The sequence below is a fragment of the Polyodon spathula genome, chromosome 39 (assembly GCF_017654505.1).
Source record: "Polyodon spathula isolate WHYD16114869_AA chromosome 39, ASM1765450v1, whole genome shotgun sequence".
Taxonomy (NCBI): Eukaryota; Metazoa; Chordata; class Actinopteri; order Acipenseriformes; family Polyodontidae; genus Polyodon; species Polyodon spathula.
In genome coordinates this window covers 2773960-2801863 of record NC_054572.1, presented here as the reverse complement: position 1 = coordinate 2801863, position 27904 = coordinate 2773960, and the positions used below count along the sequence as shown (strand labels likewise).

The window sequence follows — 27904 nt, the reverse complement described above, 5'->3', positions numbered from 1 at the left end:
TACTCTGAGCAATGAGATTAGAAGAGGAGCCATGGGAGACCTAGCATGCTGTGTAATCAGATGACCTCCTCCATCTCCAACCCTGGTCCTGGAGCCACATATCCTGCAGGTTTTATAGGTGTCTTTACATCATCAGTGGCTAAAGATCTGGAACACCTGTTAATGTTGACTAATTAAGCCAATAATTGGTGTAATGGAGCAATTGAGAACTTGGCTGAAAGGAAAACCAGCAGACCCAGGACAGGCTTGCCCTATAGCATAATCAGAATACAAAAATTACAAAAAAAACACATTTATTCTCTTAAAAAAAACTATTTAACAGAAATCAGGCACCAATAACTTCCTGTACAAAAAAACTAAAACCGCTCTGCTGGCGTACGAGTTCTCGTGCTCTGCTGGTCGTCAGTTTGGTACATATGCCTTTAGTATTTTGACATCGTCCACTGGCCGATCTTGGGTGTTTGTCTCCACCATTCCAACACGGTTCACCACATGGATCCCCTGGCACACCCTCCCGAAGATAGTGTGCTTTCCATCCAGCCACTGGGTAGGGCCCAGAGTGAGGAAGAACTGACTGCCGTTTGTGTCCGGTCCTGCATTTGCCATGGCCAAGATCCCTGCTCCTAAAATGAACAAAAAAAATAATAATAATCATCTTCACCACATTAAAAGAAATGACTACCAAACCATTACTTTAACATGACAACCTATTCTGTTTTAAACTACAAAAAAGCAATCAAAATATTGTTCTTTAACTGCAATGTAAAACTATCCTGGTCAATAAAATAATAATAATAATATAGTATACCTGTACATTTCAATTCTGGGTGTAACTCGTCTTCAAACTGCTTCCCATATATAGATGCGCCACCTCGTCCTGCAAGCATAGGAAGAACCCATAAGTTTCCCTTATAACACAACACAGAGAAAAGCAAAGCATAAACTCTTAAACCATTACAAAGAAGAAGAGATTGTGTTTCTCAAGGCTTCCGTCAGTAGTTTAACATCATGCCTTCGGTTTAGAGAAATGAAAGCGGGGTAGTTGTGTAAAGAATGTGTTTGTGCAAATAGTGGCACAAGCAAAAACAGGTTTAGTGCCGGTAAAAATTCCATACGAAACGCGCTCTGCACAAGAACACACTTGAGCGTTACCTGTCCCGCTTGGATCCCCGCCTTGGATCATGAAGTCCTTGATTATCCTGTGGAACTTGGTCCCGTTGTAATAGCCTCTCCTCGCTAACTCGGCGAAGTTCTTGCATGTTTTAGGGGCGTGCTTCCAGTACAGCTCCACGGCAATGGTGCCCATTCTGTGGAACGCAACACGTCTGTTGTTAGTTTTCTCAGTTCCCTAAACTAGAAGAAATAGACAGCATTGTATAATGCTGCATCTTTATAAAAATGATTTCTATGACGCTTACACATTACTTGCTGCCACATAAAAGCACTTTTATTGACTTGCCAGTTTCCTTGCAGTAACGAGTATTTTATTACGTAATTCATGTAAATGGCTTTGCATGTAAGTGTTACAAACTGAAAATACTCAAAATAATACAAATACAAAGTTAAACTATTGCTGGTGTATTACCTATCTGTGGGTATGAGAGAGAGAGAGAGAGACACACACAGACAGACAGACACACACACACAGACAGACACACACACACACGGTACCTGTTTGGGGCTGCGGTTATACAGACTGTACCCTTTCTAAAACATCAAGACGGGCTAAAGAAAATCAGCGACACGCAAAACCGCTTGCATTATTCATTCACCCGTGCATTACACCACACGCCGAGCGCATCTATGCTGTTGTGTTCAATACGAATATATGAATTGCTGCGGTTTACTCACGTTGTCTCTAGGATGACAACAGGCGGCTGCCACGAATCCGGAGGAATACCCGACATATCTGATGTATAACGATTTAAAAAGTTAATAGAAAATCTACCGCGCAGTCCAGGTTCAAATGGGGAAATATTAAAATGCAACCCCCCACGTCGTGTGCGGGGGGAATTCAGTTCCGACTGATTCGACCGAGCTCCGACGCGCAGAAGAAAGGTTCCCCACAGACAAAGATATAAACCCCAACATGTCAAACTACAGCTGGAATAAAATACCCTCTAAAGCGTCTGTTGGGTTACAATGCAGGTGTTGCTTACACAGACATACAGTATATACAATATAGTATTGTATATACTGTCTCTGACTTGACCAAACTTTATTCGACCACGTGTGGGCGGAGCTCGAGTCAGCTCATCCAATCACGAATCGAGCTGGTTAAATTTAAAACTGTACCGCCCCGGCGTAGGGTTTAGTTATTGGGCGAAAATGACTTGTGGAGTTTGTAAATAAACGTATCATTTACAATAAGACACCATTGATAAACAGGATAGGTTTTATTTTTACAAGCAAGCAAGCGATCATCGTGATATATTACTACGACTAGATAGGGTAGGACACACTTGCACAGTATGTTGGTCTTCATGTTGTTAGTACCAGGGTGATTCTTTTTTAATGACTTGTAATTGGTAGTTAACTACAGTGTTAATGTAAATACTGTGTTGATTAACATTTCCAATGCTCGTTTTTTGTTTAAGCAGGAAACAGAAATCCTGCTTTGTTTATGCCATGTAGGCACCCTCACTTCATATTGTACGCCACTGAATAATGTATTTCTGATGCTCAACAGATATCTATATATATAGATAATATATATTAATATATATATATATATATATATATATATATATATATATATATATATATATATATATATATTTATATAGGCTATTATTATATTATATCTCCAAAGCAGGCACTGACTACACACAATGGAACAGGCTGAAGAAGGTAAGGCAGCGATGTTTCGTGTTTTTGAATTACAAGTGCATTTGTACATGTGTGTATTCAATGACGTCAATTATGTTTCAGTGAAAGAAACATACCTGCTATCTGTACACTTCAAGTTTGCAAATGACCTTTCTGATCCACGTTCTGTGTGTGTGTGTTTTTTTTTTTCAAAGATTTCACGTAAAACTGAACTGTGATGGCTAAGCACGCATTTTACACACAGCGAGAATAAATCAAGCATTTTCACAGCGAAAATTACAAACCACTTGTTTCCTTTCTATTATATAAGCTTAATGGATTGTACAAAATGATTGTAAAATATGTGTGTATTTATTTTTAGATACATCACTAATAACAGAAGAAACCTTTGAGTTTGGAGTGGATTCACCTTCAGACATGTGTGTCTTTACTGTAACCAGGAGGATTTGCAACATTTTACCTATAGTGTCTATAGTGTATGTTTGTGTGTGTGTGTGTATATATATATTTATATATATCCTGAAGTTTGATAAATCAGACGTTTATCATTTTTAAGCGCTGACAGAATGTCTGACACATTTTTCAACATCAGTAAGACCCAAACTGCCTGTCTCTTTAAAGTGTTTTTTCCTCCAGCCTGGAGGTCAGTCTGGAAGAGGAGGATGAGGTCTTCATTGGGCCTGTGAAACACACTGAGAGGTGTGTGGCCAAGAGCATTGACCTGAACATTCAGAAGAGAGGGGAGAGCCAGAGGAGAAGAAGCAAACAGGGCTTGTGGAGCTGGAGCCCCCTGAGTGCAGATAAACTGGAGGAGATCTCCAGGGAGGCCAACCGACTGGCCATGCAGCTGGAGAAGACCAGCCTGAAAGAGAACACAGGGATTGGGGGCAGGAGCTCACCGCCAGGGGAGGCCAGAGCCAAACTCAGGGTGCTGAAGGACGAGACGGGAGACGTACCTGGTGAAAAACAGCCCTGTGAAGTCACTTCTTCCCTCTGTAGACACACTGTGAGGAGGTCCACATCGCTGGCAGCACTGCCCTCGTCCAGCCTAGGCCATGCAGTAGAGATGAATCACTGGAAAAGCTCAGCAAGAGAACGGCCACTTCCAGCTCCCCGGCGTCTAACAGACTGGCACAGGATTCCAAGACAGCCGCTGGTAAGACTGCTTGTTCACTAACTACCAGCAAACTGTCAAAGTGCGAGAAAATCACACCAAGCAAGGGCCCATGCTCATCCACACCTGACAAACTGCAGGGAGACCATACTTTGACACCCAGCAAAGGTGCCTCCTCTCCAGCATCTGGACAACTGGCAAGGGTCGACACACCAACACTGAGCAAAAGTGCCTCTTCTCCATCATCTATAAAACTGGCAAGGGTCGACACACCAACACTGAGCAAAAGTGCCTCCTCTCCATCATCTATAAAACTGGCAAGGGTCGACACACCAACACTGAGCAAAAGTGCCTCCTCTCCATCATCTATAAAACTGGCAAGGGTCGACACACCAACACTGAGCAAAAGTGCCTCCTCTCCATCATCTATAAAACTGGCAAGGGTCGACACACCAACACTGAGCAAAAGTGCCTCCTCTCCATCATCTATAAAACTGGCAAGGGTTGACACACCAACACTGAGCAAAAGTGTCTCCTCTCCAGCATTTCGAAAACTGCCACTAAGCAGGAATGTGCGCTCGCCCACGGGCATTTTGCACCCGCGCCATGCAAGATGTCATCCTCCCAGCTGTCTCGCCAATTGCCAAAAGAGGAGAAAATGACACGAAGCAAATCTGTTTGCTCACCAGCATCCAGCAGATCACAGAGTGGTAAAAAGACAACCTCAATGAAGGCATCCTGCTCCCGGACTGAGAGAAAGGTATTTCAAATGCAAAGCAAACATTAAACAGGGCCTATATTTATCATGTGATTTATCAGCACAGAGGTTTGCGTGCGAATGTTCGGAGACTCACGCAGTCTGCGCCATGCGCTCCATCGTTTCCCTGTGTTAGAATGATGGTGTATTATAAGAGAAGATCAAACTCCCACTAAATCGGCCAAAGATCCAGTCAGTGCACTGTGTAAAATAATAATGTTCTCATTAGGGTTATGTTATTGATGCAAGTATTGCTAAAATTGCATTATTTGTCAAATATAATTGTTTCATAAACTATATTCAGGTTCTGTCTATTAATGGCTACATTCAATTTCCCTACAGTGAAGAAGAGCAGACTGGAGCAAAAAGGGATTTCCATTCAATTGCTGGGCTCTCCAGTACTAGCGGTGCTGAAAGCATCAAGAGTGACTTTATGTAATTTCATGAACAGAAATCCAGACCTTTCAGTTAATGCGCAGGTTATATCAGATGCCCGTCTCCGTCTGCTAAATGCTGTGGCTCAGTGGCCTTGTGGATCCCATGATTCATTTATTCTTTGAAATGGCAGCATGGGCACATTTACCATATATGGTTATATAGGGACATTTTGACATGGGAACAACCTTAGTGACATTGACATTTTTTAATTGATGAATTAGGATTTAATTGTGCATGTGTCAGTTCTAAACTATGCGTACAAACAAATCAAGTTTTCACACACAAACAAATCAAGTTTTCACATACAAATGCTGACTACAGGCCTAGGTTACTAATTTATTTTTAATCATTTAATGGTGAGATGAATTCCTCAGCTGTGTGCCTTGACCAATCTTAATCTCTCCTCTAGTTTTCTTCTCCTCCAGCGTGTTTTATAGCCTAACCTGCCTGGTCACGGAGACGTCTGTTTGTTCATCTACCATGACTCTGGTGCACTTTCAGCTTAATGAAGAGATACAATCCCCTATATAATCATTTCAACACAATTGCCTGGGAACATTGTCAATTATTAAATCATGCATTCAAATAAAACGTGTGATTTCTTACAGGAAGACCTTCACTGTGGCTCCACAGTTAAGCAAAAAGAAAACACTTCTGTAGCCTCTTCAGTCTCCGCCCATCAGAATCTGAACTCGTCGTTAGCCGGGAGACCTGGGGCCGCCCCAATCCCCTTACGCTCAGGTAAGGCCCCTGTGAAAGGGGCAAAGTGTTTATTGAAATGATTTGAGTTCTTCTAATGTGACATCAGTATTGTAATTTATATGTATTCATTATTATCATTTTCTAGAGAAATCTAACACATTCAGAGAGAGAACAGGCATCCCTGCGCCAGTCAGCGGGCTGCCAACTCTGTCAGCCATCCGAAAACCCTCAGCAAAGTCAGGGGGTACCAGCCAGCTGCAGCCCCCCAGCGACAGAGCTCCTTCTGGGAACGGCTTAGCAAGACCAGGGTCCTTGACACAACGCAAGGGTGGGCTCCAAGGTAAGACACTAGCACCTTTACAGCAGTGGATTTCAGCCTGTGGTATGAGTACCAGTACTGGTACGTGACTGCTTGCACCTGGAACACACTGGCAGATTTTCTTCAGGACAATATGATTCCTCAACTACAATACTTCCTCAATCACACCGTCATGTAATCAGAAGAGCTGTCTGTGTTACATGCTGTCAGATCAGGACTTCACTAACACTGAGCATGGGAGCAGCAACGTGCTGTTTCCATATTACAACATGCACTACAATGCATTACAACATTACAATACATGCAAAATATTTTAAAGGTAAACATGCTGAGTTCATTACAGTCATCAGCTGCATGGATTAACCATTCAGAACGGGGCAACAAACAAGCGAGTACAGACACAGCAAACCTGCTTGTAATGGGGTAGGTCTCGCTTTTACAACAGCTGTTTAAGATTGCACCTGCTGGCACTTGAGATGAAAAGAGTGAAAACCATGGCCTTAGAGAATACGGATATCTCATCAGCACTGTTTGGAATATTGCCTTGTAATAGTACTGTGAGGTTCATGTTGTGAAATCAACAGTGGCAGAATAATGCAAATTCACTAATCCTTGTCCTATAGTGTCCAACACGTTGTTGGTTTCCCCATTTCTATTGCAGCTCCTTCAGCTGGACAGTCTAACCTTCCTACGTATGCAAATCGAAGCAGGCTGGTCCCACCTAAGAAGGCGACACAAGCAACTGAACGGTAGTATTGCTATTTATAATAATAATAATAATAATCTTTTATATAGCACCTTTCATAGTGGACCACCATCACAAAGACTAGGGTTTGAATTATGCATCAGTTGCAGAGTCACTTACTACAACGTTGCACCTGACACACGGAGCACAAGGAGGTTAAGTGACTTGCTCAGAGTCACACAGTGAGTCAGTGGCTGAACTGGGATTGGGAGCAAGTATAATTCATAAGGCCTTTGGTTTTGGTATCCTGCAATGCCTGTGCCTGGTCAGGAAGAGGTTTGTTTGTTCACAGGGTATACGGGGCAGATTCAGTGCTTTCTCACAGCCAGAGAAACACTGCAGCAGTCAGGGTCCGGAAAGCACAGAGCAAAGAGCAGGGAGCCAGGCTCACTTTAGATTTCCCAAACCCAAGACCAGGAGTCGTCTGTGCATGACACGCATGACAGCAGGTTTGAAACACACACAGCTTTCATGTAATGACAGCACGGTAATAAACTGAGAGACTGCAACACAAGTGGATTCATTAACTGCAATGAATTGCCCATGGCTGTTGTTGCATTACCCCTATGTATGTCATGTCGTGTGCATATTCTAAATCCAGAGAATTAGCAGACCTTGTAGTAAATGTCATGTTTCTCCAAGGGCAGCTGTGCAAGACATTCCAGGGACATTAAGAAGAAATGGGCAACCGAAGGGCAATCCATTCTTTAAGCCACTTCGCATCTCATTAGCCCGTTAAGAGATTTAGAAATTAAAAAGATTTGTCTTCTATTGATTACATTTTTTTTTTTCTTGGTTCCAGTTGATTTGCCCTCAGGATTTACAGCGTACTTCATTGCTTACTGGACACTTCATCAATAGACAGGGTGACAAAGAACTGAAAAATCCAGTGTGGCCACTAGATGTCACTCTTGCTCTATGTAATCATCACCTGTACAGCTGGCTGCAGCTACCTAGTATATTGCAAGATATTTCAGATCTACTAACAGTTCAGCTACAATGAATAGGATAAGGAAGATTTTAAAGCCTTGTTACTTCACCCTTAATTCATCCAACCATATGATAACTATACAAAGAAGACTTCTTTTCTTTATTGTGATTTTCCTGTAATTGTGGGATTTTAAATAGCTGCTTTTGGATGTTGCCATACAGGAAGGAGGGGGTCAAATTCCTCCCTGAAAATACATGCGAGTGTGGCTGGAGCCTTAATAGGCTAAATTTTAATTATTGATTAATTGGACTCCAGCCACAGACTATAAAAGCCAGGAGGAATCCTTTGTCTGGGTGGAGTGGTTTTGTTTGGAGAAAGACACAGATTGAGGGTTGCCAGCAAAAGAATGAATGAATGAATGAATGTGTGTGTGTGTGTGTGTGTGTGTAAATCTAATTAATCTATTTTTGTGTAATATTTGTTTTTATCATCCATAACTTATTCAAAAGGTGTATGGTAGTAAATGAAAATAAAACCGCTTTGACCTGAAGTTTTTATCCAAGTTTTTATAGGATGTCAGTGGATCTTTTTAGTATTTTTATATTAGTTTCTTGTAACTATTGCAAAGCCAATGTATAACTTTCTGTAACGGAAATGTGTTAACCTCTCATGCGGTTATAAATAAATGTTTTATTTTTTACTAAATATGATTGTAAACGTTGTCTTTCATATGCGTACTGTATACAGGCCTGGGGTCAATTCCAGTTTTAAAATCCATTCCCAATTCTAATTCCCATTCCCTTTTAATCAATTCCAACACATCATTGATCAAAGACTGCAATAAGCAGTTTTTTGTTAAAATGAGCTTCTCACAGTGGCAACAATTAACTTACACTGAAGTCCCTGTTAGTCCATTAAATTGGCTTCAAATGAAAGTGGCTTCACAATTATCATTATGTCTCTAAAATATTCTTTGAAGGAACTGGAAATTGATTTGAAGGAAGTGGAACTGATAAAGAGGAATTCCTTGACCCTGCCTCTGCACAGCACAAACCAACTTGCAAAAAAACGGAATAAACCGGAGCCTTTTCAAAAAAGGCTCCAGCCACACCTGAGCGTCATGAACACAGTGACACAGGGAAGTTAGGACTCCAAAAATCCCATTTATTGATCTAAATGCAGCGCTGGTCTTCCATCACTCTATACAGTAATAAATAAAGAACAGCTAACAAGAGCCTGGATCTCTACAGTCTGAAATGCAAAACTATCCACAGAAGAGAAAAACTAAAGCCTGTGTCTCAACATACACCAGGAGAATGAAATAAACATCATGGCCAAGTAAATGAATCAGTGTGAAAACAATTACCAAACAAAATAAACGAGTTCGCTGATGACTCTGATATGGGAGCCTTTGTCTTTGGTGTGTGTGTGTGTGTGTGTGTGTGTGTGTGTGTGTGTGTGTGTGTGTGTGTGTGTGTGTGTGTGTGTGTGTGTGTGTGTGTGTGTGTGTGTGTGTGTGTGTGTGTGTGTGTGTGTGTGTGTGTGTGTGTGTGTGTGTGTGTGTGTGTGTGTGTGTGTGTATATAATTTTTTTTATTTTTTAAATTACCTATTCATTTAGCTTGTTAGCCTTTCTTCAAATGTTCAGCAACATCCAAAGTTTGTATTTAAGCATTTGTAGGTTGTTTTTTTTTTTTTTTTTTTTTTTTTTTTTTTTTTTACAGATCAGAAATATGGGTGTGAAATACAAAAATAATACATGACTTTCACAAACTGCTGTATTTGGAAGGATACACTCTTACACAGATCTTCCGCTGCAAATTATAATAATGATACAAATTAAATGAATGTAAACCCAGTGTTTTCTGCTTTGGTAATTGCAAAGTAAAAGAATTTTAAAAGCTTGGCAAAAGAATCTGATACGGTCAGGTGATTTACCTGCATAAAAACTACACTTACTGCAAAACCTACACTATGTACACCAGCAACTAATCTGTACAAATTTACTGTTCGGAAATTAATCCAAAGTCCAGCATCTCTCTTTTTTTTAGTGGTCAGCAATTAAAAAAAAAAAAACTTTGAGGACTCAAGGAGTGTTTCAGCATGCCCTGACAGCGGCTCTTCCAGTGTGCTTGTTCTGTTCTGTGTAGACCCAGTGAAACGGGGCAAATTGACCATTTCAAGGGTTTGCTTCCGTGACCCCCCACCTTCTCAAATGCATTGCCAAAATCTCCATGCTGCACAACTTGTGACACACGTGAGGATGCATTGAGCACTGCCTGGTTCTTACAGTGAGGCTGACGCAAGGTGAATTACTAAGATTATGCTTTTCATATTGAAAAGATAACCTTTCTTTCTCTGGCATGCAACACTTTAGACATCAGAAGTTTTTTTTTTTTTTAATCTGTACAGTGGTATACATTTTACACACAAAAAAAAATGCTGACATCTATACAATATAAACAATTCTGACATAATGCAACAAGCACTAATGCATTTGTCTTGCATGTGTTTAAATAAAGGGATCATTCAGCAAACACATCCACTTCTAATTCACAACTGTTTTATTTTTTCTCAAGTCAATATGAACAATTCCTATAAAAAAAAAGATTTCCAAATAAAACATAAAAAAATCACTGTTCCGAACAGGCATCATCATTAAGACAAACAATTCCAGTGAAAGTACAAAATGAAGGCTAAGCGGCTGAAGGCATTTCCACAGGCAGTCCCTGTGGGTTTGGATTCCAGACCCTCCTAACGACAGCAGGGTTATCAGTGATATGATCAGGGTCGTAGCTCTTAACCACCACTCCCTACTGGCCTGTCTAACTATCCCACTACAGGTAAACTAGGGAGGGAAAAGTCTTAAGTAAATGCATGTCCATTTTTTAAATGCTGCCAGCTTATAACCAACCCGAACCCTTCTCCAAAGAGGACTTGTGTTTTTAGTATTGAAGCTTAACAGAACTGTACTGTTCTACACGATAACAAGTCTGAAACACCACAGATGCTGTAACAAAATCAAGCAAGGCTTTCTGTGTCAAGGGTTGCTCCCTCCCTGCCCTCCAATGGCATTTATTAACTTAAGACTTGTCCTGCTCAAGCTAAGACTGCTCTGGAGAACCAGGCATAATGCATAGGATGTGCTTCCTGTCGTCTGTGCCCTGCGTCCCAGATCCACTGCTGCATCACCAGTCCCAAAGGGATCCGGGTTCGACATTAAACACACGACTGGCCGTGCACAGCAGGGTTCGTTGTAATCAGGCTGTGCCCTTCCGTTCCACGCACAATGCACACCTGAAAAGTCAATATTAAAATCGCAGGACTGGACGCGTGGCACTTATATTAACAGTTATAACCAAAATATATTTTTTTCTGTGCCGTAGAAAGATTATGACCAGTACCGTACAGCCCCCCAAAAAATGCACAGACAGTAGCCCCAGTTCCATAGAAATCCCTGAAGATTAAAATCATTAGGTCTGCTGACCAAATGGCTACAAGTTCATTAGCTCAGTTCCTTATTCAGTTAAAGGTTCCAACAACGAATCAGGTTTGTCCAAGCCAGTCAAATAAAAGTGCGTCCATTTCAAGTATGTATGTGTGTGTGTATATATAAAATCCAGCCAGCAGGCCCCAACTGGTCTAAACCACAGCTTCAGCTTGGCTTCTTCATTTGGCACTGATTTGACAAATAAAATAAAAAAAAAAGAGTCTTGAGGCTTGAGAGAGGGGTTTTCTTCTGAGGGGGAAAGAAAGAAGTCCCTTACATCCCTCGCTTGACAGCTCCCCAAACTGAGCTGGGTCCAGCCTGAGTGCAGGCACAGTGCAAGGTCTGTGGGGCGTCCGCAAGCTCTGTGAAGTGAATGAGGTGCGGCCGCTTCTCTCTGGGTGAAGTCCAGTGTTTCACACGGCTGCTTTATATTGCAGTCTCGTTACTGCTGCTGCTTGTGAAGGAGGATGGGGGTAGGGATGAAAGAAAAGGAAAAGAAAGAAAGAACAAAGCACGATGAGTAGAATGCGACTCGGAGATGGGGAGAAGGAATATGCACTTTGATTTATGTGTAAAAACAATAAGAGATAATGCATTGTTGGTCTCATTAAATTTGGAGGTGCATTAATGTTTTAATGTAGAAAATTAAAGAACAGGAATCTGAAGGGAAGACAGAAGGGAAAAAAGCAAGTTAGTTTAGGAATGTGACAGAAACAATCAGGCTGAAGGTTTCACAGCCGCATGTGTGCGTTAAAGACACATGGCTCAAGCAGGGTAAGGGTTTAACTGGCAAACGGTGTTTGGGACAGAATTTGTGTTTTTACATGTTGTCAGTAGCAGTTTCAAATTTCTTTAAAAAAAAAAACGTAAAATACAAAATGTACAAATCTGACCAGAATTGTTATTTCAGCAGTTTCAGAGGGGGAAATAAGTTGCTGTAACTACATTACACCACTTGAGGGCAGCAGAGTTAACACAGAGCAGAAACAAAGGCAGTATAGCTGCCAGGACTGAAGGGGGGAGAGGAATGGGGAGGGAGAGGGGAGAGGGGGGCTGGACGGAGCTGACCCAGTCACCCAGACAGAATTCCAGGTTGACCTGTTCTCAAAAAGACGTCAGTAACTGTTGCTCCCTGGTGTTGCGACATGCTGGCTGACGGGAATCCCGCCTTCTTCTCTGCTTGCTCCTGTACTCACTCTGACCCTGACGAGTCCTCGTCCAGCGCCCCGGCCTTGGTGCTCATGGCGATGGGCGTCACGCCGTTCAGCTGCTCCTGCAGGCTCTGCTTGGGCCTCTGCGCCCGGCTGCCCTCACTGGACGAGGAGGCGCGCGAGGAGGCGGGACCCGGCCTGTGATTGGATAGCTCGTTGTGGATTCTGTTGATGTTGTTCTTCTCTGGGATGGTGGGGAGGCTTTTCTTCTTCAGGATCCCTGCGAGGGAGACACAGAGAGAGAGGAATGAAAATTCAAGAGGCTCCATATCAAAAGGTGCGCAATCCTCCAGGTTATACAATATCAATGAAGACGGGGAGGAAGCTTGGTTTGGTTCAGGAAGCAATTTGTGGTTCAGGCTGTAAAGGACAGGAACTGTGTATCCCTGCTTTACATTACCAGGAAATACAGTGAAGTCCTGAGAAATCATCATAATCTTGCTTTGTCAACATGCTAAACCATGTTCTCCTCACAAAGACAGACTGGCTCCCAAAACCTGGATTCCTACAGACTGCCTCTCTGTAGCTGCACCAGTGAGAGCTGCTGATTGCTTGTGTTGCTATTTTAATACCCCCCTCCTATTCTCTGTAATTTACTGTGCCTTTCTATACCCCCTGCCTCTGGCCCTGCTCTGCGTGCATTACCTCTGTGTGGCTGCGCGTGGGGGTTGGGCAGGCACGCCAGCGTCTTGTCCTTGTGGTTGCCCTGGCCGTCCCCGTTCTCTTTGGGCCGCTCCTCCAGCAGGCTCATCTTGTCCCAGGGCAGCTCTGAGCTGGGCAGCGTCTCCACCTTCAGCTTCTCAGAGCCGCCGTGCCCCTCACTGTCGCTCGCCGTCGTCACAAAGTCACCCGGCCAGTAGGGCTTCATGTGGGCCGAGACGACGTTATCCACTGAGGAACAGAGCGACACTTACTGGAGTGCTACAAACACAGCATTGCCTTTGTTTTGGAGCTATATTGTTTAATAACATTATTTAGAAAGGGTCTGAATTAGGAGAAAAGAGAGTGGCTCTCCTTTTTAAATAAATAATTGATACATGTTTTCAAAATTACAGCAGGGATCCAGCCAAAGGACAGCTCAGTACATATAAATTATTTAACATTCCAGCACTGGGTATCCCAGTTCTCATTACATATAATGAAACTTAACATGTTTCTGTTGCAGAACACTTAACATTTGCATTGAAGATCATGACAGACGTTGTGGGCAAAGATGAGATCAGCATTCACATACTACAGAAACAAACAGGTGTGATCGACCTGTGTCAGGGTACACCTGTTTCTAATGGCAGCATTACCTTTGAGCGCGCTGTGCTGGGTCTTGTCGTTGCTCTGCGCGGCCAGGCTTTCCCAGCACTGCTCCCGGGAGAAGGGCTCATCCTCCTCGCTGTCGGAGGAGTGCGTCGAGGCGTAGGAGCCGCTCTGATCGTCCTCCAGGGACAGGTCGCTGTCCGAGTCCGAGTCGGGGTCTGGGGGGGAAACAGCACAAGAGAATGGGGTAGCTGCAAATCACATGCACCAGGATGCTGGTGGTTCTTCCTCCCGAATACTTTCTACAGTTTGCATCAAACAAACAAGCAAACAGGTCGGGGCCGTACCGTCAGGGTGATCTTTGACCTCGTGGAAGAGCAAGGAGTTGTGGTCCGTCAGAGCGATGTGGGCCTGGCTGTTGTTCAGTCCAGAGTCATCTCTGAAAATCAACAGCGAACACAGACGCTTTGTAACCCAAGAGCATCCAGATACAAACACAAACAAAGCGAGCAGCTCTCTCTGGATCTCTGTGCGAGCAGTACCTGAGGACGAAGGGGATGTAGCTGTGCTGGCTCTTGCCGGACCTCATGGTGCTGTTCAGGGAGACAGTCGAGTCTCCGAAGGGCGGGCCATACAAGCGGCCGTCCACGTAGGTGTTGTTACAGTTATAGGACTGCATGGAAACAGAAGTAATCGTCAAGGACTGGCTCGATCCATACCGCTACCCCTACCCCTACCCCTACCCCTGGACTCGCATGTGAACACAGTGAAGGCTGCACATGGTTATCAATTATTAAATGAAGAAAAAACTATCTCCTGTACCTCCAACGTACAAGATAATCCGCACGCTTACCGAGGCCATGGACTTGGTGGCGATCATGTCATCCGCGTGTTTCCGGCTGCAGGCGTACTTGAAGGCTTTCCGCACCTCCTTGTTGAAGACGATTCGGAAGAAGAAAATAAATGGGCCCTGCGAAAAAATGAACAGCACGGTGAATATACAGACGCAGGATTACACAGAGACACAGTGCTGTACAGCACAGGCGCCAGCTTATCTGTAATGACTAAAACACTGCAGCACCAAAGCAGCACTCCGCCTGCAGGGAGTCTCTCTTCAGCACCATGGACTGTACAGGTCCTGTGTGTGGGGTGTCAGCAGGGGAGGGAACGGGGCTCTTACCTGAACGCAGTTGAAGCCAGCGAAGAGGTAGTGGAAAATGATGGTGTCGCTATTCACAGCCAGGAGAGTCAGGAGCCAGGTGACAATGACCAGCAGGAGAATAGCCACAGCGGTCCGCAGCCCAGTGCTGGAGAGAGGGGGGGATGTCCATTTAGCTATTCTGATAAACTGCTGCTCTGCAGGATATACGTTATCAGGCTCATAGGTACAGATTCTCTACAACACAACTAAAAAAAAAAAAACTAAAACAAATACAAAATCAGCAGTATAAAAAGAACTAAATGAACTCAAAATTATCAACACACTTGTTGAAATATTACAAATACAAACCAGTTTTTAAAATCCTCAAATTATTAGTCTTTTTTTTTCCTTTGCTTTGATCATTCCTTATGATTGGAGAGTAGACTACTGCTGCTGCCTTGCAGTGGTAATGGTAATGGTGCCAGTTCAGATCAGCTCCTGGTGCAACTTACACTGTGCCTCCTTTCTTCTCCAAAGCGTGGTGGCGGGGTGAGCAGGACGCTCTGGCAGACAGGATGTACATGAAAACATTAATCTGTGAGAAGAAACAGAGAGAGGCATCGTCACATTGCAGGTCTGAACAGGATAGACACTCTCCTACAGCGAGCGGGATAGAATGTCATACAGCATAGGGCAGGGATTTGTAATTGAACATTTTACACATTTGAACCAAACCATCTTATCAGTGGTTTCAAAACCATTGATAAACTGCAAAAGCAAAGCCCAGGCATGCATGTTAGACATTACTAATGACTGCTCTGCAGAATCCCTGATGCAGATCAGAAGCCAGAATGTGGAAAGAATGCTTCCTCCAGTTCTAAGGCTATGACCTCATCACAGCCTCAGTGTTCCAAGCATGGCCACACAAGCACAGTATTTACCGACACCGCCAGGGCAATGGGCCCTGCGAAGCTCCAGACCAGGGTGTCGTAAATGGAGAGCCAGCAGAAATCAGGATTGCCATAGCCTTCGGGATCCAGACCCACAGCCAGCCCTGCAATTATCAAAGAACAGCACGTATCAGCTAAGTGCCCTGCTGGGACTGGAGCGATACTTCACCTCTGACTCCAGGGGTGTGCCTCCAGCTCCTTTAAATTGGCTCGTTTCCTGGCAATGATGTGGGGCTAATTTAATCACGCACATGGGGTTTGGCTTTTTTTTTTTAGTTGGCAGGGAGAGGTGTCACAGCAACTCTGATTGGAAAGCACACCGAGTGAAAAGCACGAAGTGTAAACTATTGATTAGCTTAATCCAGAACTTCACAACCAAGAAGAAGCTAAGTCAGCTAATCACACACGTTGCAAAACTTTCAAATGCACAGGAGTTCCTACAAACGCTAGCGTGCTGCAGACTTTGCAGACAGAAGACTCCTGGTGAATCTGTGTCAGTGGGTACTGATCAGCACAGACCTGTGATGAATGCAGGCACTCCCCAGCCGATCATGTAGTAGAACCTCATGGGGCCGTAGTTGATATCGCGCACCTCCGTCATCATGCGGTAGATGTGCAGCCCCTCCAGGAACATCCAGGCGAAGGTGCACATGTAGAAGAACTGCAGCAGGATAGCGATCACCGTGCACACAAACTGCAGCAAGGGAAACAGACACGGTCAGCACAGCTCGGACATGCAGGAGTCTGATCGTAGCATGCTTGGCGCTAGGGATGAAAGGTAAATCATCCACTTTCTATTTTCTAAAACCTTGCCTGGGGACTCTTACTACATCATCAACAGGTAACGTCTGGAGTTTCGGACAATGATGCTTACAGTAAGGGGAGAAACAAGCTCAAGCTGACAGCAGCAATAATTTCGCTTTGTCTCTGTAGAGGGGTTAAATATTATAAACTCCCAATATAACATATTGCTCTAGTACGGCAGTTAGATTAGTTTGCCACCAGTTTGGCTTGGCTCCCCACCCCGTGCGGAGCGGGAGAGCCCGGGCTGCTCACCGCGTTATCTGCCTGGTTGATCCCCAGCAGGAAGATGAGCTCGGAGAGGAAGAGAGCCACCGCCATGTTCTTGCTGATGCTGGACTGGTTGGAGTGCAGCGAGCGCAGGAAGAGGAGCACCACAAAGGTGAGGAAGAGGGAGCCCAGCGTCACTGCCACCGTGCCGTACGTGATCATCTTCAGGGGCAGGATCTCTCCGTTCTGTGGGGAGAACGCAACGCTGTCAGCATGGACCTGCCATGCCTCCATCACACCCCCCAGGGTAAAGCCACATGCCGTCAATGTGGACCTGTTACACCCCCACAGATCCAAGGTAAAACTATAGGAAACTCTCCACCCCTCCCAGCCAGCCCTACCTCTCTGCGGGAGACGTCCATCAGCACTGCGAAGCTGGTCATGTGGTTACACTGGCAGCTGATGTGGGTCTGGTTCCTGAACACCACTTCACAGCCCTTAGCAGACCATCCTCCAGTGCCCCCAATCCTGCACAAGGACAGAGTCAGCCACACAGGACAAATCCATCTTCCAGTTGCATTCATTCGACCCTGCACTACAACAATCAAAGCTGTACGCTGAACAATGAATAAAAAATGGACATAGATACACACTTCAGTAAACTACACTACTTTTTGGTCTTTCCTAAACCTGTATACATGTCTGCAGTACAGAGTAAACCCTTAATGCCATTTCATAAATGTGTGTGCTGCTAAGCGCACTGTTTGCACTGTTGCATGTTCTTAAATTGCATAAGTGAACACAGGTATTCATTTGAGCAACTCTGTGAACAGATGAATTAAATGCAGACAACTTCCTGGATGGTTTTCAGTGCACAGGTCCACAGTGATACTGAGGGCACATGTGACGGTAGGGGCTTGCTCGCTCCAGCACCCAGGCTGAGGTGTGGACTCACGGGATGGAGTGGTTCCAGAAGACGCAGATGGGTTTAGATCTCTCCTCGCTCTCAAAGAGTCTGAACTGCACTGTGATGGGCTTGTCCAGCACGTGCTGCAGCGGCTCATCGTTGTCGTGCACGGTGATGCTGACCACCGGGGAGTTGATGACTGGCCGCTTGGGAACCCTGAGAGACACAGTAAGACACGGTGAGACGCAGCGAGACACAGAGAGAGACAGCCAGACACAGCGAGACTGACAGGTCTGGACACAAACACAGCGTGCATGCGAGGAACTGCAGCTTATTAAAGCTTGGGGTACAATCAATTGGGTATCTATCAAGTGTCAAGGATGCAGTCCTACTACATAGATCATGCCAATTAAAATCTATACATATATCCTTCAGCACGTATACTGCACCCAAAGGTGTACCTCAGGCTCCTCTTGTCAGGGTCATAGTGCTCCGGGAGCAGACTGGCCAGGGAGCGGTAGATGATGACGCTCGCGATGGCCTGCTGCTCGCTCGTGTCTGGATGTCGCCTCTTCCGGTTCATGGTCCCGTTGTTTTCCTCAGCGAGGGAATCCGAGATCCTGGAGGCTGTGTACAACAAAGTGGAAGAGTTACTGTACAAGACATACGGCAAAGCAGAGCTGGAGAGGAGACCAGGCTGGTGCTAGCTGACTTAGAAGACACATCATCTGGGTCTCAATCTGTATCTCAGTTTGTGAGAATACCTTTTAACATTAAGATTACTACTGAACTGTGATACTGAAAGTTGACTAAAGGCCAGTATATCCTTCTCATAGCTATCATACTATTCAACAAACTGCACTGATCAATACCTACTGATTATCAGGATGTATTAACTGGGTTAGGCTACTTTTTGTTTCCATGGTGCAAACACACAACACAATGCACAGCACTCGCCTCTCGTCTCAGCAGGCTGGAAGACGGAGTCGGGCAGGGTGACGGAGGTCTCCAGGTCAGCAGGCTGGGCCCCGCGCAGGCCTTCATAACGAGGCAGCCTGGCGCCGGCGAAGTTCATCTTGTCCAGGCGATCCACGGAGATGACTGTGTGGAAAACGGGGGAAAATACATGTCACTTTCCAGGGCGGGAAACAAAGAAGAGAGTAGGTGATTAAGGAGAAAATGATATAGAGCAAGATGAATAAAAACTAGATCTACAGGGAGAATAAACAGAAACAGAAAGAAGCAGGCAGATAAAGGCAGAGGCAGCGCACCGATGTTGGGGGTGATGATGGTGAAGGGGTTCAGGTAGGTCTTCCTCATGTTCTGTGCCAGCACGTTGGCATAGTCCTCGTAGCGCCGGAGCAGGAGAGCCGTGCCGCCCTCCGTCTGCTGGATCATCTCCCAGTGTGGCTTGTTATCAGGGTCCAGGATGGCACTGCCCACTTTGAGGAGGTTCTGAGGGGAGGCCACAGAGGAGAGTCAGTTGTACAGCATGCAGGTATGGAAATAAGAATTCCATTGCATAGCATCATCCATTCCTGGTTTAATAAGACACACATGAGCTTGTTACCAGGGGTAACCAAGTTTGTAATAAAACCTGGAATGGGTGAAACTGCTAGTTCCTGGCACAGACACCAGTCACATTATTGATATGCAGGGCTGACAAAGCCTTATTTGGCCAATGCTGAATTTTGGTACTTGCATAGGACATGTAATGGGGAACACAATGATGCAATAAGAAGCTAATTGAAGGCTTGGTCTACGCCAGTAACCCAATTCAGCACTCAGCTGGATGAACCACTGACTTCATGCCATCCCCCGATATATCTATCCAGTATTTCCTTGCTAGAGGCATGCAGGAGATCTGGGTTTCCCTTTATTAGAATTTACTAAATACAATAGCACAGTTGCAAATTCGACCAACAGGTAGTGTCTGTTCTGAGAAATCTGTTTGCACAGGGTTCTGATGCAAAGGTAAATCAGGACAGGAACCAGGCAACCGAGTTCCCCTAAATAACATTCAAAGACTGACAGCTTTGTATTTTTAAGTGTCTTTGATATCCTGCATCTGGCAGTCTACCATCAATCCAATGGACTTAATATGCTTGGTTAATCCGGTGCCCATGTGGGTCCCACTGCCTCTTGGCCTGTCTCCGTGTCTCTAGCTGTCTCTCAGCAGCCCCTCTCACCTCAGTGAAATGAACATCCTGGGTAGCAGCCAACCCGAAGCCCTGCTGCTTGTTCTCATATTCCAGGATTGTACTCGTCAGCCGGTATGCCACCTTCACATCGCTGCCAAAGTAAGCGCCGGTGTGCTGGCTAGCATTGCGCAGCAGCAGTGCCATCTGTCTGGACTTGCCTGCCTCCAAGACAGACTCATTGCTGGCCAGCTTATCAGACTGCAGGAAAGAGAGAGATGATTCAATTAACATACCCTCACTCGATAGCTGGTAGCACGATCTCCAAGAGCAGCCAGGGGACATTTAGTGCATCCTCTCAAATTATTAAAAGGGAACATGTTATGCATGTAACAGTTAATCATTTTCCACGAACAGATGCATGCATGTAAAGACCCAAGATTAAATAAGTTGTAGGGCAGTCAGATCAGGGTCTGTAGTGAGTTCCCACAGTCAGTGGTCCAACTACGAAGCCAAGGTGCCTCCACCTCTACAGAGCCAATAGTTACGTACAAAGGTCTTCAGATCTGCAAAGGTCAAGGAGGTGCAGTTGAATATATTAGGAGGGAGCCAGCCCTTGTGTTCATCACAGTGCCGAATCGCAGTACCTGTGGGGGGAGAGAGAGAGAGAGAGAGAGAGAGAGAGAGAGAGAGAGAGAGAGAGAGAATGAACTCCATCAGTGAGTTTTCATAAAGCACCAGTGGATACAGTAGTGTTTCTAAATGAACTGCAGCATCAGGACATACAGTGGAACCCACATGGAAAGAGTTCACGATGTTACCAATTAACAGAGCGAATTGATAATGACTAATGAAGATGATTTGAGCGGCAAGGAGTCAGGTGTGGAACTGTTGGGTCTTTCCAGCGCTGCTGGGCTCAGCAGGGGGTTAATAACCCCCTCCAGCTGGATTCAGGGTTTAAAGAGTTTCCACCGTCAGAGGCAAATACGGGACAGGGACCAATGCAATATCTCCAGCTCCCAGGTGTCCCTCTGGAGAGTAAGTTAGTCCAGACCTGTCCTCTTATTTAATATCAACCCCTAGTGTGACAGCACAGAGAGGCCTGGATAAATCACGAGAAACCTTGTTTGCAATCTAAAGAGTGCATGTTGGTGGCCGTTATGGGTTAAAGGCTTACCGATTGATCCTTTGGGGCAGGGTACGGCCGCAGGAAGGCCAAACTTGGTCCTCGGCCACCAGATCACGGCCTCCATCACTCTCGGGCAGCTGTCGTAAATCACTGAGGGGACAGGGGGGAAAACACTTTGTTAAGTTGAGAAACTGAAGCGCCTTTAAATATCTAAACAAATTTGGAGTTTAGACAATTAAAACAGGACCCTAGGTAGTTCTTTTTAAAACACTGCAAGTGAAAAAAAACAGCGATTTTCAATTTACATTTTTTTTCTTTTTAATGTTTTTGGATTTCTAAATGTGGTTTGTGTTTTTTAGTTCCAGGCGCTTTATCATCATATATTCATTCATTCAACATAAGTTACCAAGCTTAGAAAATCCCCCCTCCCCCCCTTCTAGCACAGGCATTTCTCCAGGTACCCACCCTCACAGCCGTTCATGGAGACCTCAGCAAAGGGGTTGTCACAGCGGTCACACTGCTGCCCGATGACCCCCGGCTTGCACCGGCACTGTCCGGTCTCTGTGTCACAGGTGCGGGAGAGGGAGCCAGTGGGGTAGCAGTCACAAGGGAAGCAGGTGTCGCCCTCTGCTGGCTGGTAGTGGTTCTCCTGCAGAGACAAAGAAAACAAACTCTGGGTCACACCATGGAAACGAACCCAAAACATCTAAACCCTGCAAGCTTGTACAGCAATATGAAAAAAAAAATAAATAACTGCAAAGCAAATAAAAAATATTGTGCAAAAGGGTTACTGCTTATCCCTTTCATGCATGCGACCTCAAAAAAAAAAAAGCTAGTTCATCAACACAAACGCAGTGAGGTATACCGTACGACTCGAAAAACTAAACACGGACGTCCTGTTAAACCAGCCTTGCTTTGCAATAGTCATTGCACATGCCCAGCGTGCATAGAATTCGTATTTCTGCTGCAATTAAACTTGGAATAATCGAGGAATATTAACTTCCACTTCCATGTAAACAGATTATCTGGAATATTCATTTGGAACACTCCAATCATGCTGATGCATTCTGAGTTTGCTGCTCATGCAGAAGTACTGATTGTCACTCTGAGTCACATGACTGCAGGTAATGCGTGCTGCTCACCTTACACCTGCACTCTCCGGTGGTCTTGTTACAGTCGGGGTCGAAGCCCTTGCCGGTATCACATTTGCAGGGGCCGCACATTGGGTGCCCCCACCAGCCTTTCGGGCACGGCTGGTCATTCCTAATGGAAGGCAGAAGGCGCGTCAGTGTACAGGACAAAGCTAGACGGCATGCAGGGTGTTTCAAGGCATTGTTACGGGTTGTCAGCGTGTCTGGTAGGGGAGGGGGCGGCGCTCACTTGTTCTCGCAGTACTGTCCGAAGAAGCTGCTGCTGCAGTCGCAGGTGTAGCCGTGGGAGGAGCTTGGCTTGCGTGTGCAGGTGGACTGGTGCTCACAGGGGTTGAGCGCGCACACGTCCTTGCAGTCCACCCCGTAGTAACCTGAGAGGGACAAACACCATCGGCCCGTCAGCTACTGCACAAACCAACGGCTTTAGACGTGTGTAACTGCGCTCGTCAGCAATCTATATATTTGTTAAGATGGGTTTTAATGGAATGTTCCTCTATACATTTAACAGCCTTCACATGCACAGGCCTGTCATTTTCTAAGATCTTTGCTATTTTAGGGGGCCAACAACGTACCCTGACCACCACAAAAACGTGTTTTGTGAAGCACCTGATAATACCCAGAGCCACAATCAAGTGACACATCCCTGAGGTTCATGCGGAAGTGTGATGTTTGCATGCCTGTACCTGGTTGAAGTGCATGTGAATATCACTGTCTGTACCTGGTTGAAGTGCGACTGTGTGAATATCACTGCCTGTACCTGGTTGAAGTGCGACTGTGTGAATATCACTGCCTGTACCTGGTTGAAGTGCGACTGTGTGAATATCACTGTCTGTACCTGGTTGAAGTGCGACTGTGTGAATATCACTGCCTGTACCTGGTTGAAGTGCGACTGTGTGAATATCACTGCCTGTACCTGGTTGAAGTGCGACTGTGTGAATATCACTGCCTGTACCTGGTTGAAGTGTGACTGTGTGAATATCACTGCCTGTACCTGGTTGAAGTGTGATTGTGTGAATATCACTGCCAGTACCTGGTTGAAGTGCGACTGTGTGAATATCACTGCCTGTACCTGGTTGAAGTGTGACTGTGTGAATATCACTGCCTGTACCTGGTTGAAGTGTGACACTGTGAATATCACTGCCTGTACCTGGTTGAAGTGTGACTGTGTGAATATCACTGCCTGTACCTGGTTGAAGTGTGACTGTGTGAATATCACTGCCTGTACCTGGGTCACAGCTGCAGGAGAAGCTGTCCCAGTCATCGTTGCAGTAACTGTTGGCAGGACAGGGGCTAGAGTCGCAGGGGTCCGGCACGCTGCAGCCACGCTCCACGTTCACCTGCTCAGCCTGGTTCAGGTTCAGAGCCACCGCGCTCGCCGACGTCTCGCCAACACGCACACCCTGCATAGAACACAAACCATTCTGTAAGACACAAGAACAGCTCCCCAAAGCCAGCTAGATCTGTTCATGAATGACCATTCAGAGTCGCATGTGCTCCCTTCGCTTGTGGGCCGATCCCCAGTGTGTAAGTGTGTGACTCGCCTGCATGCACCCTCGGAAGCCTTGCAGCACAGTCCCGTTATCTCCGGAGACCCCTCCCACACTCAAGATCTTCAGCTTCAGCCCATGCAGCTCGTTCCCGATGTCTGCGCTCACCTGCGACACACAAGCACTGGGTTAGACTCCCACTCACTCCATTAGCAGTACTGGCACTGCACTGGTACTCAGCATGAAAGCAGTTCAGATGAAAGCATTTGCAGAGCTCACATGAGGCATACATTACAATCCAGCCCCTTAACTACTTCTGAAATGATATATACAGGGGAGGGAAATAGTTTACAGACAGGCGTTTGTCTCGCAGCACTGCTACCTGGTATTGTCACATTCATTCTTGCCCACCTGGTGCAGTCCGTAGTCGAAGGCTATGCTGGCCTGGTACTGTGGCTCTGTGCCCTCGTGGGCACCCCTCAGCTCTACCTGCAACTGGTGCCAGTCTCCGTCGTTCACCTTCACCTGGGGGAGCCTCAGCAAGGACACCTGGTTGCTCCCCCGATACACAGCCAGCAGCACATTCCCTTCACTCAGCTGCAAGCACACAAAGCACATTGGCATTACTGGACACATTTATCGTAGATGCAGCAGGCATGTTAGGGGCTTTCAGTAATGATCATTAAGCTTCTGAATTACACAGCTAAAAGCAACTTAAGGCTCAAAAGCAAAGCAATGCAGTGCAATGCAATGGGTCTTGCTTTCATCCCTGCTTCAAGTTTAAATGCAGGACAGACATTGGCTATTCTGCACCACATTACACTGGCCTCTAGTCATAGTATTTAAAAAGTATGAGTGGTCCCCCAGGAGTTTGGGACAGAGCTTACCTGCAGACTGATAGTTGAATGCTGTCCTGCGACAGCCCTGAAGATAATCCCATGTGCCTGTCGAGTGCGGAACATCATGCCAGCGTACCAGGGCAAGCTGATGGTGGAGGCCAGGTTCTTCCAGGAGACCAGGCTGTTGCCTTGGAAAAGCTGAGGACTGGCCATCACTGCAAGAACAGCAGCAGATGAAGCACTTTAGAATGGCCCAGCCATGGTCAAGGTAAACCTCAAGACACACTAGAATCTGGACTTTAACATGCTTCATTCAAACATAGCGCACAGCGGTCTTGCATAGTTCTTCTACAGCAGAGCACTGACCTCCAGAGCTCAATATATTATTCCAGCCAAAGACAGACAAATCAGAGCCAATTTGTGCCAGGAGAACCAGAGAACCCCATTATAGACATCAAACAGCCATAATGATCAGACAGGGACAGCATGCGCATATGTCTGCTAAATTAATGAGCGATCAAGACAGCATGAGACAGATTTGCAAAGTCTGCATCATAGTGGTTTTTTAAAGTTAAACAGACAGTTTAGTGATGCAGATATTGCACAGGAGCAAACCCTTGGTAAACCCAGTGTGACTGTGTGTGGATTCAGTACCGCAGGCAGACAGGAGCCCAATAATGCCAGCGGTTCAGTAAGTGTGTGGAGGAGTGTTCTTCACTAAGCCTTTGTTCCAAATTGGATTTCCCATCTTAACCCCGGATTATACAGCGCGGCACAGTTTCTCTTTGTCACCCTCATAAAGGCTTATCGAGTTAGCCAGCCAGCCAGACGGCTCACCCTAGGGAAACAATCATGGCGCTAAAGTGATTAGAGAGATCACTAATTGGAGTGTCTCCTCTCTGGGAGCGCGGGAGTCATTCGTCACAATCTTCATTGTTCTGATCCGTTTTTAATGAAAAGGTTTAACACAATCGATTAGATTATGTCTTGGCAATGGATTTCATTTACGGGCTTCTATTAAAGATAAACAAATAAATAAATGGGAGGGGGGGTTTGAAATCAACAATGCTGCTCAGGACACCTTGATATGTGATCACGATAACATATGGGGAGTGCTCCATTACACGGATACAATGGGGGTCAGAGGAAAGAGCTGATCATGTTACACATACAGGAGCAGGGCCAAGCTCCTGATACCAAACAGGACACAGTGAAAGAGCAGAAGCGTTGATAAGATTACACAAAGGGGGGGGGGGGGCAGCACAAAGCAGTAAGCATCACAAAAAAGGAGGAACTCACAAGACTCCTATACATTTCATTCTTTCTGCATTACATTAATGAACCAAGGTTCCAGAACGCAAAACAAACTGTACGTCACAAACGCTGCTCCGGAAACAAAAACAGCTTTGTTTTTTGACTTCCTGTGTACCTTTGTGCAGCGCTGCCCTGGGCACTGGAAGTACTGTAGCCTGCTATCCAGCACTTATTAATTAACATTAAAGCAAGCCAAAACATGTCCTGTAGTGTAAAAGGGAAAGGACAGGCAGGCAACCAGAGGGGAGCGTCTCTCAGACTGCAGAGCCGCTCTCCAGTCGGCCGAAGTGAGTCCTGCTGCTGTATCCTGCACACTGCTTGAAGATTGGAAGAGAGTGCATTCTGCACCACATGGCTCTATTCTCCTAGCGCATGTGTTCATCTGTTCATGAGTGCTAACTTAAGACTAATTATCAGTACGCTTCTGTCGCAACTGTAGCAGCTGAGGCAATTATTTGAAGGCTACTTTAAACAGGAAAACAACCTGTTACCAAATTTGAGATTGTTGTATTTGAGATGACCATTACAGGAAGCATGACTGTTTGATGTGTTACTAGCCTCGGGGAAATCAGCAAAACCCAATCAAGGCTCAACACATCAGAAAAATATCATGTGTGCACAACAAGAGCACCTGTGCTTTGGCAGGGCAAGGATCTACCCTTCATTTGCTAAATCACTTGAATAATTTAGGGTAGCTTGAAGATAAATGGGCCCCAATAACTTGGACACAAGATACAGTGGGGTCATTCAATTGAGCTGAACAGTGATGGATCTGAATACTCCTGTTCCTCCTGTAACAAGGTTATGAAAAACAACTTCCAGCAGTTCATGCGAAAGCTCCTCAGTGCATTAATATATTTTATAATGATTGAAGTATTTAGAACCATCTCCTTTTGGATCAATTGAATAGACCCCCTGTGTGACCGGACGACCCTCAAAGTGACGTGATGGAGAATCTCTGTGTAGTTCATGGATCCTGGCAGGACAGCCCAACCTCGCAGGACAATGGTCTGAACCACCAGGACACCTGAGCTCACTTAGACAATAGACCAGCAGCCTAATTTATTAGGCTAGGGCACAATAGAATAGCCACCCATTTCCACTGGGGTCTGTCCCTTGAGATCCCCAGACAGTGAAGGAGTTACAATGTAACATTTCAGGCAGCAATTTTCCATATTGGGAAAAGCGTGTGGAACACACCTCAAGGGTTTTGAAACAGAGAGAGTAGGAGAAATAACAACATGGTCAAATAACTCAGGCACCTGCAGTCCTGCTCTCTTTCCCTCCTGGCTCCTTAAACTATTAAAAAACAAGAAAGACAAAAGATGTCCTCAACCGCTCTACTGCACTTTAAGAAAACAGATAAAAGAAGGTTTTCAGCGAAAGCTTTTATCAGCGTTGGTTCGCTCGCTTACTCACTTCCTTCCTTCCTCAGTAAACAAGCTCCACAGGCCCCTGCATGTAATGAGACTGAAGTTTGTTTTTCTAACCTTCCTCCCCCTTGGAGTGAAAGTCTCCCCAGGGAAAGGCCTGCGGAGGCTGGTTGCCCTGCCTCCCCCACCTCCCTACTCTCTCCAGCAGCCATGCTCTACACATCAACATTAGGCAGTTGCAGGGCAGGCAGTGGGAAAAGCAGCTATTTAAAACATTCCGAGACACACACAAAACCTTACACTTAACAGTCGAACAGAGGATCTCCATAACCTGCCATACTGGTGTGTGTTGCTACCCACTCCAGCTGCTCCACTGTTAAAATTTCACTTCAGAAAACCATCAAGGAGGGGGTTTCAGTGGCCAGGTAATATGCCAGGACACCTTGGTCAATACAGACAAACATACGCACGCACACACACACACACACACACAAGCTCGCATGCAGTTCTCACGCAACATTGGGATACAGTGCTCTACACCCTGCTTATCTTATAGCACATTATTACTCCTTCAACCAGCTGACGTGTTGATCGATGTTTCTGTGAGATTAGTCAGCAAGAGTTTTCTTGATGAATTACTGGGGGTGCAGAATGGGCAGCATTAGATAAAGGGTCTCT

General features: G+C 45.5%; 3 protein-coding genes across 3 annotated transcripts in view; 1 reads left to right on the top strand and 2 right to left on the bottom strand.

Annotated features, from left to right (window-relative positions):
* Positions 1-280: 280 nt before the first annotated feature.
* On the bottom strand, positions 281-2026 carry LOC121304693 (peptidyl-prolyl cis-trans isomerase-like 1). The gene is made up of 4 exons (XM_041235975.1): positions 1852-2026; positions 1153-1307; positions 809-877; positions 281-623 (listed from the first exon to the last, which is right to left on the bottom strand). Exons 1-4 carry the CDS (start codon positions 1905-1907, stop codon positions 403-405), a joined length of 501 nt encoding a protein of 166 aa, XP_041091909.1. The 5' UTR covers positions 1908-2026; the 3' UTR covers positions 281-402.
* Positions 2027-3345: 1319 nt separating this feature from the next.
* On the top strand, positions 3346-8241 carry LOC121304692 (neuron navigator 3-like). Its single transcript, XM_041235974.1, has 5 exons — positions 3346-4703; positions 5747-5879; positions 5986-6180; positions 6821-6908; positions 7707-8241. Exons 1-5 carry the CDS (start codon positions 4557-4559, stop codon positions 7708-7710), a joined length of 567 nt encoding a protein of 188 aa, XP_041091908.1. The 5' UTR covers positions 3346-4556; the 3' UTR covers positions 7711-8241.
* A 2486-nt stretch (positions 8242-10727) lies between these two features.
* Positions 10728-27904, bottom strand: part of LOC121304691 (cadherin EGF LAG seven-pass G-type receptor 2-like) — a 73121-nt gene continuing 55944 nt past the window's right edge. Inside the window, exons 9-35 of the mRNA XM_041235973.1 lie at positions 24588-24754; positions 24112-24297; positions 23755-23868; positions 23439-23613; positions 22443-22584; positions 22205-22325; positions 21528-21711; positions 21111-21212; positions 20486-20580; positions 19985-20194; positions 19067-19250; positions 18753-18896; positions 18257-18422; positions 17844-18011; positions 17290-17416; positions 16934-17134; positions 16397-16571; positions 15869-15981; positions 15440-15522; positions 14967-15093; positions 14640-14756; positions 14329-14459; positions 14134-14225; positions 13834-14004; positions 13181-13426; positions 12521-12755; positions 10728-11775 (exon numbers count right to left, since the gene is read on the bottom strand). Coding sequence (XP_041091907.1) covers positions 11751-11775; positions 12521-12755; positions 13181-13426; positions 13834-14004; positions 14134-14225; positions 14329-14459; positions 14640-14756; positions 14967-15093; positions 15440-15522; positions 15869-15981; positions 16397-16571; positions 16934-17134; positions 17290-17416; positions 17844-18011; positions 18257-18422; positions 18753-18896; positions 19067-19250; positions 19985-20194; positions 20486-20580; positions 21111-21212; positions 21528-21711; positions 22205-22325; positions 22443-22584; positions 23439-23613; positions 23755-23868; positions 24112-24297; positions 24588-24754 — 4001 coding nt within the window. The 3' untranslated portion in view covers positions 10728-11750. The remainder of the gene's footprint in view (positions 11776-12520; positions 12756-13180; positions 13427-13833; positions 14005-14133; positions 14226-14328; positions 14460-14639; positions 14757-14966; positions 15094-15439; positions 15523-15868; positions 15982-16396; positions 16572-16933; positions 17135-17289; positions 17417-17843; positions 18012-18256; positions 18423-18752; positions 18897-19066; positions 19251-19984; positions 20195-20485; positions 20581-21110; positions 21213-21527; positions 21712-22204; positions 22326-22442; positions 22585-23438; positions 23614-23754; positions 23869-24111; positions 24298-24587; positions 24755-27904) is intronic.